The sequence below is a fragment of the Lynx canadensis genome, chromosome B1 (genome assembly GCF_007474595.2).
Source record: "Lynx canadensis isolate LIC74 chromosome B1, mLynCan4.pri.v2, whole genome shotgun sequence".
Lineage (NCBI taxonomy): Eukaryota > Metazoa > Chordata > Mammalia > Carnivora > Felidae > Lynx > Lynx canadensis.
In genome coordinates this window covers 41,300,901-41,319,329 of record NC_044306.2, presented here as the reverse complement: position 1 = coordinate 41,319,329, position 18,429 = coordinate 41,300,901, and the positions used below count along the sequence as shown (strand labels likewise).

General features: G+C 43.9%; 1 protein-coding gene across 1 annotated transcript; it reads left to right on the top strand.

Moving 5' to 3' along the window:
- Nucleotides 1-6,205: 6,205 nt before the first annotated feature.
- Nucleotides 6,206-17,992, top strand: GINS4 (GINS complex subunit 4). The gene is made up of 8 exons (XM_030312572.1): nucleotides 6,206-6,369; nucleotides 7,043-7,157; nucleotides 11,339-11,425; nucleotides 12,252-12,365; nucleotides 13,805-13,902; nucleotides 14,069-14,157; nucleotides 16,826-16,916; nucleotides 16,999-17,992. Exons 2-8 carry the CDS (start codon nucleotides 7,062-7,064, stop codon nucleotides 17,093-17,095), a joined length of 672 nt encoding a protein of 223 aa, XP_030168432.1. The 5' UTR covers nucleotides 6,206-6,369; nucleotides 7,043-7,061; the 3' UTR covers nucleotides 17,096-17,992.
- The last annotated feature ends 437 nt before the right edge of the window (nucleotides 17,993-18,429 follow it).

Here is an 18,429-nt window from a genome sequence, read left to right as displayed (position 1 = left end):
AAAATGAACAAATCAGGAGACTATAGATGCTGGACAGGATGTGGAGAAATGGGAACCCTCTTGCACTGTTGGTGGGAATGCAAACTTGTGCAGCCACTCTGGAAAACAGTGTAGAGGTTTCTCAAAAAATTAAAAATAGATCTACCCTATGACCCAGAAAAGCACTGCTAGGAATTTACCCAAGGGATACAGGAGTGCTGATGCAAAGGGACACTTTTACCCCAATGTTTATGGAAGCACTTTCAACAATAGCCAAATTATGGAAAGAGCCTAAATGTCCATCAACTGATGAATGGATAAAGAAGTTGTGGTTTATATATACAATGGAATACTACTTGGCAATGAGAAAGAATGAAATATGGCCTTTTGTAGCAACATGGATGGAACTGGAAAGTGTTATGCTAAGTGAAATAAGTCATACAGAGAAAGACAGATACCATATGTTTTCACTCTTATGTGGATCCTGAGAAACTTAACAGAAGACCATGGGGGAGGGGAAGAGGAAAAAAAAAAAAGTTACAGAGAGGGAAGGAGGCAAACCACAAGTGACTCTTAAAAACTGAGAATAAACTGAAGGCTGATGGGGGGTAGGAGGGAGGGGAAAGTGGGTGATAGGCATTGAGGAGGGCACCTGTTGGGATGAGCACTGGGTGTTGTATGGAAACCAATTTGACAATAAATTTCATAATAAATAAATAAATTAATTAATTAATTACATAGACCCTAATAAACATGAGGACCTGACAGCACTTAGACATATGAGCTTCTCATCAGATGCCCGTGACCTAAAATCACATGAATTTTTTGATGGAAAGATGACATTTCTCTTTGCAGACTCTTATCCAGAAATTTAGAAAATAGTTTTATGTAACCTGATAAGTAGTATATTGGCCATAATTTTTCAGAAGATAAATCGCTTAAAAAAAAAAAGGCAAAGGTGGGACACCTGGGTGGCCCAGTTAAGCATCCACCTTCGGCTCAGGTCACAATTTCATGGTTCATGAGTTTGAGCCCCAGGTTGGGCTCTGCGCTGATGGTGTGGAGCCTGCCTGGGATTCTCTCTCTCTCTCCCTCTCTCTGCCTCTCTCTCTCCTTCTCTCTCTCTCTCTCTCAAAATAAATAAACTTTAATAAAAAATAAAATAAAGAAAGGAAAAGGCATGGTCATTGTGTATTCTGCAATGAGCACGTGACAGTACTGTTTTCATATCTCACCACAGTGTTTCCCATTCATGTGCAAAGAAAGGAGACAAAATCCCTCGTGTCCTTGAGTAGTTCAACAGGACTGGAGCAAAGAGGGTGTAAGGGAGGAAGACCTATCCTACAAGAAAATCAGCAGCACTGTTTTCCAAGAGAATGACTAAAATCACACCAGCACCTGCTAGCCTCCCTACTTCTCTCAAGGGAGTCTACTTTGTCCTCCAACAGCCTGCTCCAGTGCGGGAGTCTAGGCCTAAGCGCAAGGAGGTGCTGGCCTTACAGGTGTTCTGTTCACTCTCCTCTAAGGAAAATGTCAACCATGTAAAATAGCAGAATAGGAAACCTAGAAATAAACTCACAATTTTATGGTCAGTTAATCTTTAGCAAAGCAGGAAAGAATATGCAATGGGAAAAAGTCTCTTCAACAAATGGTGCTGGGAAAATCAGATGGCCACTCGGAAAAGAATGAAACTGGACAACTTTCTGTCACCACACACAAAAATAAATTCAAAATGGATTAAAGACCTAAATGTGAGACCTGAAACTATAAAGATTATAGAAAAGAGTACAGGCAATAACTTCTTTGACATCAGCCGTAGCAACTTCTTTCCAGATATATCTGTAGAGAAAGGGAAACTGAAGCAAAAATAAACTATTGGGACTACACCAAAATAAGGAGCTTCTGCACAGCAAAGGAAACAATCAATAAAACTAAAAGACAACCTATAAAGGGCACCCAGGTGGCTCAGTCAAGCATCAGACTCTTGATTTGGGCTTAGGTCATAATATCATGGTCATAGGATCGAGCCCCACATCGGGCTCTGTGCAGAGCACAGAGCCTGCTTGGGATTCTGTCTCCCTCTCTCTCTGCCCCTCCTCCACCTGCACTTGCACATGTGCACGCACTCTCTTTCCCTCTCTCTCAAAAGAAAATAATGATAATAATAAAAGGCAACCTATGAATGGGAGAAAGTATTTGCAAATGACATATACAATAAAGGGTTAGTATTCAAAATACATAAAGAACTGAGACAACTCAACACCCAAAAAACAAATAATCCAATTTAAAAATGGCAGAAGATATGAACAGACATTTTTCCAAAAAAGACATGCAGAAGCCACTGACATGTGAAAAGATGCTCGTCATCACTTACCGTCAGGGAAATGCAAATAAAAACCACAATGAGGTATCACCTCACACCTGTCAGAATGGTTGAACTCAACAAGAGACACAACAGGGCACCTGAGTGGCTCTGTCAGTTAAGCAACCGACTCCAAAAGGTTTGCCATACAGTATTGATTATGTATATTTTGTCTCTTATCCTTGGTGATTGAAAAAAAGTAGATTCATACTTATTAATGTGTATTTCCATAGCGATCCACAAATATTTTGGCTATTTCTATTTGCTGTGTCTATACCTGCAACTAATTTCTTCACTAAGCAACACCCAGAAACTACATGGACTTTTCAGTTTCTTCAGTTGTACAGGGTCCTATTTTCTGGAACTTTGGGCAGTAGCTTTTCCCTTCTTTTGCCATGTTTGTGGCTTCATGTTGAACTTGTCTGAATCCAGGTTAGCGTGTGCATCTTCAATCCCTTCAATCATCAGAACTTGCCTTGCATTTATCAAACTGCACCCAACTGCTATCATAGCCTCTGTGATTCTCTTCTGCATGTGATTGTTTTAATGAATGGCATTCCATTTATATGGTTATGTAGTCATTTTTTTTTAATTTCTTGACAGTGGGTGCACACGAACCAGGTGTTCCTGATTGCTGTCTTCATTGTCCATAATGTAACTTAAGACGTGTCTTTTCTCCCACCTTCCTGAACTTGACATTGCCATGTGACCAACGGTTTCATCATTGTTTGTGCTGCTTCTCCCCAGGTAGTTCTATATATTCTTTTTTGGACATCTTAAATTCTCCTTTTTGATGCAGTATAAATCTTTCTCTGAAAACTCATTTTACTAATGTGGTTTTGTCTGATGCATGTTAGTTGGAGTCAAAGATCTTAGAAGTGAAAGAGGGCCCCTCGATTTTTTATCTATCCCTGTGACTTCAGGAAGACACCTATTGTTCTCACTTAACAGGCAGCGCAATTAAAGCCCAGAGAAGTGACTTGTTTATGGCTACACCTCTACTGAGTAAGGAAGCAGGAATTGGACCCCTGCTCCCCAGTTAAGGAGAAGAGGGAGACTGGACAAGGCAGTTGGCACCAGAGAAGGGAAGTCTCTGGGTCAGTAAATTAATTAATTGGTACTTGTGTGGAGAAGTTATCAGGGCTTGGACTCAAATCTACAACACTTAAGAATATTAGTAATGACACTAAAAAGCTATGCAGTAATGAAAATTATGGAAGAATGGGATTGAGCTCAAAGACTAATGTTTTAATCATCTAAATCTGCACAATAAACCACCCCAAAACTTAGGAGCTGAAAACAATATTTGGCTCACAAATCTGCAATCCAGGCAGAGTTCTGCAGGGACAGCTCATCTCTCCATGTTAGCTGGGATTGCTCACAGTCTGAGAGTTAGAATCATCTCAAGGGTCACTCAACTCAGGCATCTGGAGGACAGAACATGGGACTGCTGTGGCTCGTCAGACAGCAGTCTCTATCTCCATGTGACCTTTCCATGTGGACCTTTCAGCATGGCAGCTACAGGAGACCCAAGCTTGTGTATCAGCTCATTGCTCCCAAGGGATGTAGCTCAAGAAAGAGAATCATGTGGAGCCTGCACAACCGTATGTGACTTAACTCTGGAGGTCATTCAGCATCACTTCTGCCACATTCTCCTGATCAAGACAATTACAAAGTGTTGTCAAAAACTGACCTCTTGGCTCCAGAGCCAAAATATGTAACATGAAGACAGAGTTTGGGTACAAAGAAGGAAGATAGTTTATTACTCTGCCAGGGAATAGAGGCTGCAGCAGGCTAATGTCCCCCAGGACTGCAAGCCCACCCACAGTAAAAGGCTGAAGGGTTTCACAAGAAAATACAGGATCAAGGTAGTTTCAATAGGAATCTGGTACATGCTGCCAGCCACCTTCATTATGCCCTCAAGCTGGTCTCATGACTAGCACTGGCACTGGCCATCCCAGTCTCATTTCTGAGTATGCGCTGAGATCAGTGAGATGTCAGCATCAATACCAAGTTCCTGGAACAAAGGATTCTACAGAAAAACAAGTGAAGGGGAGCAGGAGGCTTCAAGAATTAGGAAAAGAAAAAATTTGTTCAGTTGAAAGTCAAGCCTTGCTGAAGTGTTTACATCTTGATTTCCATCCATCTTTACATTTCTATAGTGGTCTCAGAAGGTCTTCCCAGATTTAAGAGGCAAGAACACAGACCCCCACCTCTCGGTGGAAGAGCATCAATATCGTAAGAAGAGTATATGGGATGAGATCTATACCAGAGCATCTGTCTTTGGGAAACTTAACAATGACTGAAAACCACTGGACTACCAAACCATTGAAACAGAGTTGAAAGGGACCTTGAAAAGGCCACCCATTTGTCACTAACAAAACTCATTCTGAGAAGACAAGCTCAAATGTAAATGTCCCTTCCTTTTGGAATCCCTCTTTGATGTCCCCCCAGCTTCTATAGCCCTTTGTAAATACTCCACTCTTCTAATCAGTATATTCCATTTTCAAAACATGGTTGTAATCAGGCAGGTACTACCCACCTGTCAATTAGCCAAACCTCTTTTTCTAATATGAGTATGGCATAGGAAACATCACAAGGAAAAGAGTCTTCTGACTGCTGGGGAAGTGACACTTCAGGGGAGCAGCGACTGGCACTTTGCACAGAAAACAGAGCAGAGGGACAGAATCAGCAATTCAGAGAAAACCTGACATCACGCAAAGAAAAAATATATATACATATATATGCTTTTGTCCTACATTAAAGGTAGATGGGGCGCCTGGGTGTCTCAGCAGGTTAAGGAACGGACTGTTGATTTCGGGTCAAGTCATGATCTCACCCTTGGTGGGATTGAACCCCATGTCGGGCTCTGCACTGACAGCGTGGAGGCTGCTTGGGATTCTTTCTCTGCCCCTCCCTGAGTGCTCTCTCTCTCTCTCTCTCTCAAAATAAATAAATAACCATTTTTCGGGGCGCCTGGGTGGCGCAGTCGGTTAAGCGTCCGACCTCAGCCGGGTCACGATCTCACGGTCCGTGAGTTCGAGCCCCGCATCAGGCTCTGGGCTGATGGCTCGGAGCCTGGAGCCTGTTTCCGGTTCTGTGTCTCCCTCTCTCTCTGCCCCTCCCCCGTTCATGCTCTGTCTCTCTCTGTCCCCCAAAAAATAAAATAAACGTTGAAAAAAAATTTAAAAAAAATGTAGAAGGCATAGCAGTACAGTAAATGTCAAAACCTGGAGAGTGAAGCAGCTAGGATAGAAGCATAGCCTAAAGCAGCGTTCTCCAACCTCACCTGCGTTAGTTTTGCTTGGAGAGCCTGTTGAAACACCCCCAGAATTTCTGACTCAGTAGGTCTAGGTCAGGCCTGAGAATCTGCATTTCTCACGGGTTTCCCGGCAATGTTGCTGCTTGTGGTCTGGTACCACCCTTTAAGAACCACTAGCCTCAAGGTTTTTAGACCTGGACGTAGTGGCCACAGTGAAGCCCTGGCAAGAATGAAGGAACCAGAGGGCCACAAGAGCGGTGGGCAGAGAAGATGACCCAAGAGACGGAAGTGGCCTGATTTTAACAAAGCCCATTTCTGTTGATGGCCTCCCTGCTGGCCAGGGCGCGCTCTCGGGGCATTGCATCCCAGGGACCCGAAGGCTGCCTCCGACGCACTCCCGCAATCACTAGGCGCCCCCTCCAGACCTTCCCTGGGCGGTGTCAGACGCGAACGCACAGGAAGGCGGCCGAGCGAAGTGGGCGGGGCTCACCTCCTTTCCTGAGGCCGCAGGGCGCGCTAGACGCGGAGAGCCGAATCCCCGCCCCCGGCCGTGATTGGTCAGCGCCGCCCGAGCGTGGTGACGTCGTGCGGGGGCGGTAAGTTTGGGAGAAGAGCGCGGGAGTTGAGAAGGGTCAGCTACAGCCGGGAAAGGCCTTGAGATTGTCGTTCCGCCGCCAGTTGCTCCTTGGGAATCTGGGGCAGCTCCCCAAGAGTTTCCAGTACCGCCTGCTACCTCGGAGTGCCTCTCTGCCTCCCCGGTGCCCAGGTGAGCATCCAAGTGGGCGAGTGGGACATCTGGGTGTGTGTGTGTGTGTGTATGTGTGTGTGTGTGTGTTGGAGGAGGGGATAACTGTGCTCCTGTGGCACCGAGAGACGAGAGGAATATGCTCACTTTCCCGGATGCTCCGAGGGCATCCTCTCGTCCCCGCCACCCACCTTCTTAGCCTTTGGGATCACTGGTCTGATGTTGCTGGGCCTGTGGCTCTAGGAAATTAAGCATTCATTAGTTCTTCCAACAGGTTTAAGTGTCTGCTGTGAGTTAAGCACGGCGCCAAGCGCAGGAGTACACAGGTAATGATGTCCCAGTACTTAGAAGTGCCAGGGACAAAGCAGATGCGTGATTTATATTTGAACTGAAGTGAACACAGCCCTCAAGGAAAGGACTTCTACCAGGAAGACAAACAGTTACTGCCTGGTGTGATAGATGCTTGATTCGAGATGTACCTGGAAACACTTTTTAAGGGGTGACCTCTTTGGGGAACTGATACCTGACTTAAGGTTCAAAAGAAGAGGCAAAGAGTTGGAAACATTCAAAGCCTATGAATTGACTAGCCACTGCCAAGGAGCCTCTATAACACCAGTTGTAGATATACAGTTGCATATTATTGCAAATATATGGAAAACACATTGCAGGGTATTGGTTCTTTTATTCCCATTAGGTTCCTGGTTTCAGAGAACATGACAGAGGAACTGGACCCCACAGCACAGGACTCTGATGGGGGTAGTGAAGAGGTGGTCCTGACTCCTGCAGAGCTCATTGAAAGCCTGGAGCAGGTATGCATTAATAAAGGTGTTTATTTCACAGAGTTGCTGTGAGGGTTAAATGAAATGATATATGTAAAACACTTAGTATATTGTTTGACACAAGATAAGCACTCAATGTTAGCTGTGAGTAGTAATAATTCTTACAATAATCCAATAATGTAGGTGTTACTGTCCAATGTGAATCAAGTCTCTTTGACTCCAAAATGTGTGCTCTTCATCTACTACACTCGTTGCCTTATTCTTGTCTTCTCCCTTTAACAGCCCCTTTCCAGAACTGCCTCATGTTTGTTACTTTAGTATTCATTCTGTCCTACCATGCATGTTATGAGTGACAAAAGAAGGATAATTTTAAAACTGTATCCTTATATGATAATCTGTGATGATAATTAAGGAGTAATTCTTAATTTGTTTTTATATCACAGACCTTTTTTTTAAAAAAAATTTTTTTTTCTTTCAACGTTTATTTATTTTTGGGACAGAGAGAGACAGAGCATGAACGGGGGAGGGGCAGAGAGAGAGGGAGACACAGAATCGGAAACAGGCTCCAGCCTCTGAGCCATCAGCCCAGAGCCTGACGCGGGGCTCGAACTCACGGACCGCGAGATCGTGACCTGGCTGAAGTCGGACGTTTAACCGACTGCGCCACCCAGGCGCCCCTATATCACAGACCTTTTTGAAAATCTGGTGAAAACTGGCTCTTTTGTCCAGAATAATATATGCATACACACACATGCAGAAATTTTACATATAATTTCAGGAGATTCACAGACACCCTGAAATCTGCCCACCTAGTTTAAGAGCCCCTGTTTGTTAGGAAAGGATTCATTAAACAAAAGTCCAAAAGCACAAAGCATAAAGGAAAAAACAGATACATTCAACTGGATTAAAATTAAAATTTTTTTTTTTTTTTTACATCTTGATGACAGTAAAAAGACATGCTACAAAACTGGGAGAAAATTGTTCACAATATTAGTATCCACAGTATCTAAACAAACTTTACAAACTACTCAATAGAAAAAATGAAGTCCGAACAGGCATCTCCCAGAAGTGGAAACCCCGATGGCCAGTAATACCTTGAAAAAGATGTTCAATCTTTTTAGTGATCAGGAACATGAAGATTTAAATCCCAAGGAGATACCATTTCATACCCGTCAGATTGGCAGAAATGAAAAAGGTGAATAATATAAAGCAAGGACATAGGGCCATTTGCACACCTGTATATACTGTGGTGAATTGGTGCACTTTGGAAAATAATTTATTCTTGTATTGTCAGGTTGAAAGCATACATATCTTGTGCCCTAATCATTCTACTCCCAGGGACAACCCTAGAGAAAACTTCCAGGAGACATGCACAAAACGTTAATAGTATTGCTTGCAAAAGTTAAAAACCAAAAATAGCCCAAATATCCATCAACAATAGAATGAATAAAAATCATGAGATATGTGTGTGTACACACACACACACACACACACACACACACACACACACAGCAGGAAAAAAACCAGCAATAAAATGAGTGAAAGGTAGCTCCTGCGACAACATGGGTCACTCTCAAGAGAATAATGTAGAACAATAAAAAGTAAGTTTTTGAAGAAACGATTTATGTTAAGCTCCACCATTTGCAAAACTATTGTTCGAGGCCGAGCTTGTGGCACACACTAGTGCACTGCCGTGCCTCATCATGTTGACCATCTACCCTCTGGGACAGCCAGAGGCAACCCAGGCTGGTTGCCTCTTTTGGGTACGAGGGGCTCCTTGGAAGGAAGCCTGAGGATAGTGGGGTCTGACAACACAGCCCCGGTTGGCGGAAGGTGAGCATGCCTCACGTCTCGGGCCTGAAGCTCCGTTGCAGTGCCCCGAGTATGCCATGGCATGGGTCCACCACCTGGACAGCTGCTGGAGCCGGACACAGACTCGGAGGCTGCACAGCATGGCCTGAGGAGCAGCCTGATGGGCCGTTGATAAACACAGCTCTGGAAGCATGTATAGGATACTCATGAATACCTGTTAAAAAAATGATTTAAAAGTTATTACCTACAGTGCAGATTTTCTCATTTTAATGATTGTATTAGTTTGCTAAAGCTGTATAATGAAGTGCCACAGATTGGGTGGATTAAATAACAGACCTGTATTTTCTCATCTCTGGGGGCCAGAAGTCTGAAATCAAGGTGATGGCACTGTAGGTTTCTTCTGCGGCTTCTCTCCTGGGCCTGTAGATGGCCATCTTCTCCCTGTGTTTTCACGTGATCTGCCATGTGTGTCTGTGTTCAGAGTTCCTCCTCTTGTAAGGACATAGGTCACTGGATTAGGGCTCACCTAATGACCTCATTTTAACTTGATTACCTCTGTAAAGACCTTATTTCCAAATACAGGCACATTCAGAGGTGCTAGGAGTTAGGACTTGAACATATGGATTGGGGACACAATTTAGTCCATAATGATGAACAGCTTGTCATTAAAATTTTTCATCAGGAACCAGATACAGCTATTTCAAACATAGAACCTGATTGTTAAAAAAAGCCCATGGATTTAAATGTAAGTTTCTCACTAAATATATTAAAAACTTTTTTTTGAAGGTTTTACACTTCTATAGATTTTCTCCTAATGTTTTATACATTTTTATCAAAATAATTTCATAATGTCAATGAGAAATCTCCCTCATATCTACCCCATTTCACCCCAGTGTATACCCAGAAAGTGCTTTCATTTTCTTTGAAATCATTGGGAATTGTTATGTAGAGATACAAACAAATGTAGTGACACTGTGGAGAAAATTAAATACTAAGGTCAGGCTAACGAATACCTTTGAAGAGGGAGGGAGACACAGAGACTTTTAAAGAAATGATAATACGTGTTAATGAAGTTCTGTGCACACAGGTATTTATATTTCCATTCGTGTTGTATGTACTAAATATTACTGTACCTATTCAGTATTTAATAAAATCAGTTAAAAAGAAAAACTGCTGCTTTATTAGTCCTGTATGACAATTTGGGCTTTCCTCACGTATAATGCTACTTGAAAATACAGACTGTCGGGGAGCCTGGGTGGCTCAGTCAGTTAAGCGTCTGACTTCAGCTCAGGTCATGATCTCGCAGTCCGTGAGTTCGAGCCCCACGTTGGGCTCTGTGCTGACAGCTCGGAGCCTGGAGCCTGTTTCAGATTCTGTGTCTCCCTCGCTCTGACCCTCCCCCGTTCATGCTCTGTCTCTCTCTGTCTCGAAAATAAATAAACGTTTAAAAAAAAATTAAAAAAAAAAAAGAAAATACAGACTGTCTGGTTGCAGGTGCTTGAGCATGTGAGAAACATTTTTATGATAGTACCAGTACCTAGTATTTAATAATGTGTCTTCATCGTGATAATTGGAGATGCAGAGACTCAAGGACATCAAAAGGAATAAAGTGAGCCTGATTGGCATGTAATTCTGAGCTATGCTGAAACTAAATTTCCTGTAATTGAAAGAGAAGATTAGTTTTCCTCAGTCACTTGTGGATATTTCAGTTCTCTAAGCCTTGGTAATTTCTGAAATGTACCAAGCATCTGGGCCTGAGTCATACATAAATTAAGGATTTAACCTCTTGTTCCAAAACTATTTAATAGATGAATATCCTTTTATATTGTGATCCTCTATACTTTTAGGCAGTTAGTAAATAATCTGTGTTTTCTCATTAATAATATAAGGATAACTGTATCCATTTCCTCTCAGATGGTATAGTGACGAATGAAAAAGTATTTGTAAATTGGCTCTAAGCTTCAAGAATGAGATGTGTGGATTTATGTGTTACTTCATCTCTTACAATAGAATGGTGCTGGTGCCCCCTGGTGGGAAGTAGCAGGTGAAGAAGTAGAAATGTGTTGTTATTTGGTGAAAGGTACAGTTTGAACACCAGGTGGTGTTACTCTCAGTAGTAGGTATCATACTGACAACATTTTTGGAATGAAGTGATTTTTCTTTTTTTGTAATGTCGGTTAACTATAAGATTGTAAACACAGCCTACCTACTAAAAAAATAGAAAAGCTATCATAAACGTAGCTTGTTTTGAAAGCATTTCCAGTATTTCCAACTCACAGGCAAACAGTTTTCTTTGTCGGAAATAGCTGTGGTTTTCATGGGATATGTACAGACTTACAGGGTTATTTTGCTCCATTGTGAATGATACTGATATATATGGGGGGGGCATTGTTTTTTAGGCCTGGATGAATGAAAAGTTTGCCCCTGAGCTGCTGGAAAGCAAGTCTGAAATTGTAGAATGTGTCATGGAACAGCTAGACCACATGGTAAGAATTGCTTATGTCAGGGTTACAAAGGAAGAGAACTTTAAAAGGGTTTGTCAGCATAGTGAGAGGTTGTAGCCTGTTTTGTTTGTAGTCTTTTTTGTTTGGCCCAGCCTTGTTTTGTTTTGTTTTGTTTTTAATATTGAGTTGGTTACCTACATTTATAAAGCATGAGTGTTCCTTTGAATATCTAGACATCAGCTCTCCCTGAAAAGTCTAAAACCCTGTCAATACCAGACCCACATTTCTATATGAGAACAGCTGACCAGAGCTGGGTAAGGGCAACCCCCCCCTTTTCATGTGCTATCTGCTCCCCACAGTCCCTAACTGCCCACCTTTCTCAGATACCTTGCCTGCCTGACCCCCACAGACACTTGAGTTTGTGGCCCTTGGCTTTCATGAGCTGAGCTTAAGTCCTTATCAGCCTCAGAGTACCTTTAAAACATTGGTATTTTATCATTTCTCAACTGGTGATTTAACACTGCTCTTGGACATTTTTTCTGCTATACTCTCTCCTTTACAATTAGACCAGAATTCTTCTAGGCCCTTCTGACTGACCATATTCAGATTTGATTCAGATGGTTGTTTTCTAAAAGTAAATGAGAATTGTTTGAACTTTTTATAATGAGGCTGTAGTCACATCTATATTATTTGTGTATGCAAATGAGAACTCTCAGGAGTTTTTTGGTTCTCCTTTGACCTAAATGTAGTCTTTGAGTCCTCAACACTGCCAGGGATGATAGTCCCTGTGGAATTGTGCAGATTAAACAAAGAGGGTCCTTAGTCTGAATATCATCTTTTTTATACACTTCATTTTCTCTTTTAACAGGAAGAAAATCTCAGGAGAGCCAAGAAAGGGGACCTGAAGGTCAGTATCCATCGAATGGAGATGGAGAGGATCCGCTATGTCCTTAGCAGCTACTTGCGATGTCGGCTCATGAAGGTTTGACATGGAGATGCCTGTGGGTGTTAAGGCAGTGCAGTTTGTAATATAGATTGAGTGTCTTGGGGGAGAAGTTGGGCTGGGGCCTGGGAGAATCCAGGGCCTGAAGGTGCTGCAAAGACCAATATCAGGGTAGCTAAAGAGTAAAGAGGACAAAAGATTATTCTGGACAAGCATGAATGGAACATGTGTTGCACACTTCTGAGGACACATTTATAGTCTGTTTATCAGCTGTGTGGATGGTGCCCTGTTGAATTACAACATGGCAGTCCTGCAGAGTCGTTTGCATCAGTTGGCCAGGGAATAATGACCAAAGGAAAACCAGTTTCAGAAATTATTTTGTACCCATCTTGTCGCCAGTGTCAAATTGACCCTGATAACTTAACGTTCAGCTATAGTTCTGAGGTCGTCTAACTTACGTCTAACTTTGCAATGAAATTGCAAAACTTAAACTCCTTTTAACAGATAAGCGCTCATTTATCTCGGCTTCAGGTCCTTCTCATTGTCATTTCCCTGCTTGCATTTCCTTCCACATTTTTTCCAAGCTTGCCTCATTGTGGACTTCATCCTTGCTAGTTATATTCTTATAATTAAGAGTCACTATTCTGTCTGCTTGTGCATTCTGTATTCATCTTTCCAGCTTTTTTATGTTCTATCGCATAGAAAACAACCTCTACAGTTACCTAGAAATGTTAAGTGATATCCCCTGTCTCCCTCATAAATATCATTTACAGCTGTATTTTCATATTTTCTTTCATGAAAGCCTCTCATCCTTTTAATTTATTTTTATTTATTTTTTTAATGTTTATTTATTATTTTTGAGACAGAGAGAGACAGAGCATGAACAGGGGAGGGGCAGAGAGAGAGGGAGACACAGAATCCAAAGCAGGCTCCAGGCTCTGAGCTATCAGCACAGAGACCGATGCGGGGCTCGAACTCACGGACCGCGAGATCATGACCTGAGCCAAAGTCGTATGCTTAACCGACTGAGCCACCCAGGCACCCCTCCTCTCATCCTTTTTAAATGGTCTTCCTTTTTAGAGCACTTATCTTTGCTCGGAATTCTTTGAAACCTGCCTTCTTGAAATCTTGAAAGTCTAGAAAGGGTCATGACCATGAAGACTTGCCTTTTTTTTTTTTAATGTTTATTTGATTTTTTGAGAGAGTGAGCAGGGGAGGGGCAGAAAGAGAGGGGGACAGAGGATCTGAAGTGGGCTCTGTGCTGACAGCGTGAGAACCCAACATGGGGCTCAAACTCACGAACCACAGGATCATGACCTGAGCTGAAGTCCAGATGCTTAACCGACTGAGCCACCCAGGCTCCCCAAGACTTGCCATTTTTTGAAGTCAATTCTAGATTAACCTCAACCCATTTCAGAAAACTAGTATATTTGACTCTTGAGTCCTGACACATTTTCACGATTTTTATTTATCCTCAGATAGAGAAGTTTTTCCCTCATATCCTCGAAAAGGAGAAAACAGCCCACGAAGGGGAGCTATCTAGCCTTTCTCCAGAGGAGCTGGTCTTTGCCAAACAGTGAGTAAGCAGGACACAGGGGGACTGCTTTCTTTCCCTGGCTTGTGAGCATGAGTTTTGGTGGTTGTCTCCATGGATCCGATGGCTGGGCCACTGGTGTGCATCCACCAACCCGGCAGCTCCTGCCAGTCATGTGGTCACAGCAATTTGGATTCCTGTCTTTCAGGTACATGGCTAACACAGAGACGTACCTCAAGAATGTTGCCTTAAAGCATATGCCTCCTAACTTACAGATGGTGGACCTCTTGAGGTCAGGTGAGCAGAACGCTCTCTTTTCAGACATAGCTTCAGGTGCCTTGGAATAAGATCTTCATGTTTACTCTCAAGCCTGGAAAAGTAAGTATTGTAGATAAGCAGAAAAGGGAAGAGAGGAAGTGTTGTGCGTTAAAAACAAATCATTAAAAGCAGGTGTAAGGGTAGCCATTTCAGCATGACTTTTGTGGTCTTCAGCTTAGGCTGAAATTCTTATGACTGCCATTAAAAATGTAGACTTGCTCATGTTCAGTCATTCATTCCTTCAATCGGTATCTGCTGGGCATCCACAGCATGCTACACTCTTCTGAGACTGAGGAGGCAAAGGTCTCTACATTCAAGGGGCTCGCACTTTTCCACAGATTCCAACCCATGCAGGGACTGCCTAGCTACCAAGGAGGAGTTAAATAGGCTAAACAGACCTTCAGTGATTGCCACTCACTTCCCAGCCACCCAGAGGAAGGGCTCCCAGTATTTTTTGTTGTGTGGGTTGTCTCATGGAAAGGGGAGCAGGGCTGAGAGCGAGAGGAGAAAGGGAAGGCAGCCGGGAGAAGGGAAACCCAGCCAAAGCTACCTTTGTGCTCATCTCGCACAGTCCCCCAAACATCCTGCTGAGCCAAGGGAAGGGAGTTATGGTAGTCACGCTCAACCCTGGATCAGCCAGTTGGGGACCTCTGATGTGTAGGTTAAAGTCCATGGCCCTCAGCTGTTGGCAGCTTGACATATCCCAGCAGAACCTCATCCAGCAAAATTGCCAGGCCAAATGAAACCGTTCTCTGGGATCCACCTTGTTCACAACCTGCATGTAATGTGCTGAGGCCACAAGTTCAAGTACAACTGAGCCCTGGGAATTCATCTCCCACACATCCTGTGCTGGGGGCCACTCTGTGACCCCTGTGGCAGGAGGATGGTTGCCCGGGCGTCTCAGTCAGCTCAGGCTGCTATAATGAAGTACGAAGACTGGAGGGCTTAAAAAACATTTATTTTCTCTAGGCCAGAAGCCTGCGATTGGGGTGCTAGCAGTCTTGGTTTCCTCTGGGGCCTCCCCCATGGCTGCCGCTCTGTGCACACAAACCCCTCATGTCTCCTCCTCTTCTATAAGGACACCAGTCAGCCTGGACTAGGCCTACCCTAATGGTCTCATTTCAGCTTAATTACCTCTTTAAAGGCTGTTTCCAAATACATTCCCATTCTGAAGGACTGGGCTTAGGGCTTCAACAAATGAGTGTTGAGGGGACACAGTGCAACCTATGACACCAGGAGCAAGGCAGACCCATAGCAGGTTTGTGGAACTCTGAAGTGGTCAGTTGGTGGACCTGCCTGAGGAAAATAAAAGCTCCAGTCCGTGTCCAGTTCGGCCACTTTTGTCTGCACCTTGGAAGAATAGGAATGAAGCAAGGACCGTATCCCTAATCATTGCCCAGCGCTATCGCATCTAGTTGATTCAAACAGCCATGAGCATGCTTCTGAATTCCTGAAACTGACTTGAACTGAATTCTACTCACTGCTGGCGGACACATTCTAAAACAGTCACATGCCACTTGCCCCAGATCCCTTCCAAGGACTAGAGCCAGGCCCCCTGGAATTGGAAGCTTGCAGGAGGATCCGCCTGCCCCAGTGAAATCAGTCGTGCTTAGTTAGCCCAGGTGCCCTGAGTCCCCCTCAGACCTCTGGAGTACCGTAGACCCCACTGGCAGAGTGGGGGAAGGCATTTTGAAATCTAAGCTGGGTTCCCTAGAATGAGTAGCTGCTCAGTGGGGGCAACTGACCCTGTGAAGTTGGAGTCTCTTTGGCAGGCCCCAAACTGTGGAGTGGCCCGGGGAACCCCCTTACACCTTTGAGCCAATTATCCTGATCCCCCACCTGTGGGTGAGGGAATCAAGGGCAACATGAATGCTGAGCTAGCCTCTTAGAACTGAGAGTTATCCAGTAGGTTCTCAGAACCTGCAGCTGATGGGAGTCCTCTGGGCACACATGGAGCTCTGGGAAGTGAAGAGCTGTTGAGCGACCCAGCACAGGGCACCTCCTTACATGAAATGTTGGCTGATGGTGGAAGAGGCAACAGCCTCTTACCCTGTAATCAGCCAGTGAAGGACCACTTACGGTGAAAGCTTGTATTCCGTAGTCTGACGTTCAAGACTATCCCATCACCCAGTCTTTTTCATTCTCCCTCCTCCCACTCCCTTGTATAAAAATATTGCTCACTAGATTTATACACTCTGTCCTCCCAGAACGTCATGTATATTTCTACCTTGGCCCTTGGTATTACCTCCCAGGCTCACTTTCCCTCATTAAGTCTACATTGACTCCTTTCTCCCCACTTCCCTGAGTGAATGTGCCACCACTGTGAGGCTTTATCAGATGCTGCTGGTAGCCCTTTCCAAAGAGACCACGTGTTACGCTTGCTTGTGTCTTCCATGGTGTGTGGCGGGATTCCCAGCACATTTTACATATTGTCATCTATTGCACGAGCTGTTGCTGTGTGAAACCATGGATGGGAAGCATGCTGTTTCCATAAAGAGCCAGATGTCTCCTCAAAGTTACCCCTCCCCCAAAATGCTTTCACATCAGGGGTCCCTTAGTGCTCGGGACAGTTAATCCCAGCAACTTTCCCATATTGATCTTGTGAGCTGCTGAACATTTTCTGACTGCATTATCATTTCTCTGGCAGTTCCCAAACCAGATCTAGATTCATACGTGTTTCTGAGAGTAAAAGAACGACAGGAAAACATACTGGTAGAACCAGAAACAGACGAGCAGAGGTGAGTCCTTGACCATGGGAAATCTTACTCCATTGGGGCACCAGCTCAGCTCTGTGGATACATTTTTTTCCTTCTTTTTCAGGGACTATGTGATTGACTTGGAGGAAGGCTCACAGCACTTGATCCGTTATAAAACCATTGCACCTCTGGTGGCTTCTGGAGCTGTTCAGTTGATTTAAAATCAAAAATAAATAAACAAGAATGATGGGCTGGAACCTTAAAGGAAATATTTAGAAACTTCTTCCCACTTTGTCTCTCAGGACAGCAGATCTCCTCCGCAGTGCTGTGGATCCCTTGGGCATTGAGAAGGAGCTCAAGGACCTACCTGGCCACACAACCTGACTGCTGTTTTAGCCACAGTCAGTAGATGGAGCCATCGCTCTGCTGATTCCACGTGCTGGGCAGGGACCTGGAGATTCTCCCTTTATGCGCCTGTTCCAACAGAAGATAAAATATCTTCTAGGGTATCTCACTAGATTGTGTGAAGTAACCTTCTGAAACCTCTCATATTGGACTTACAATAGTTTCTGTCCTGGCTAACTGAGAATCACAACTAAACCAATAAACCATTATTAAGTTTCTGTTTTGTGGCAGAAGGAGCCTCGGGGCAGTTCTCATTTTGTGGCCTAATGAAGGATGTTCTCCCTGCTGCTAAGCTGCAGCCCTTCCCTGAATCTCAGGCAGCTTGGCCAAGCCACCCTCCAGGCCATCTGGCCATTCTTGGCCAGGAATGTTAACAGCAACATTATCCTATCTTGTGACCTCAGCAGCGTTTCTGTTTTTAGCTCTACTTTCTCAAGGGAAGTGGATGAAATTAAACTAATATGAGGGGTGAGTATCACAGGGATACCTGAAGGGAGGATGTAGAGACAGTGAATGAATCGTCTTTTCCTTGAAACATGAGAAAAAGGAACCTGCATTCCAGTCCTTTCTTGCTGACGAGAAGGCAGCAGATTTTCATTTATATGATGTAGGCTTTTAGAGTAATCGATGTAATATGGTTATCATTTCCAAGAGAAATCACAAAGTGGAAGCAAGGAAGGTTTTATTCATTAATAAAAACATTTTCTATTTCATGCAGTGCTTTGTTTTTTCCACAGTGACTTTACCCTCTTCAGCCATTTATAAAACAAATATGTGTTGAGCATGCAGTGTGCCAGCACAGTTCAAGGCACTGAGGCTCCAACCCAGAATAAGACAGTCACTGTCACTGTTCACATGGGATAAGTGCTTTGCAGAGGATTGGAACAGGGTGACTCCCTAGAGAGTAACTAGATTGGGGTTAAGAGGTCCTCGCCGAATTCAGTGAATCTCACTGAATTAGGCTGAGACCTGAACACCAAGAAGGAGCCAGACACGCAGATCAAAAGGAAGGTCATTCCCAGCAGAGAAAATAGATTGTACAAAAGCCCTGAGGCAGAAATGAGCTCTGGCTGCAGTCAGTGTGCCCAGAACACAATGAGCAAAATGGAAAATGGTACACAGGAGGGTCTGAGGAGCAGGCTGGGCCCAG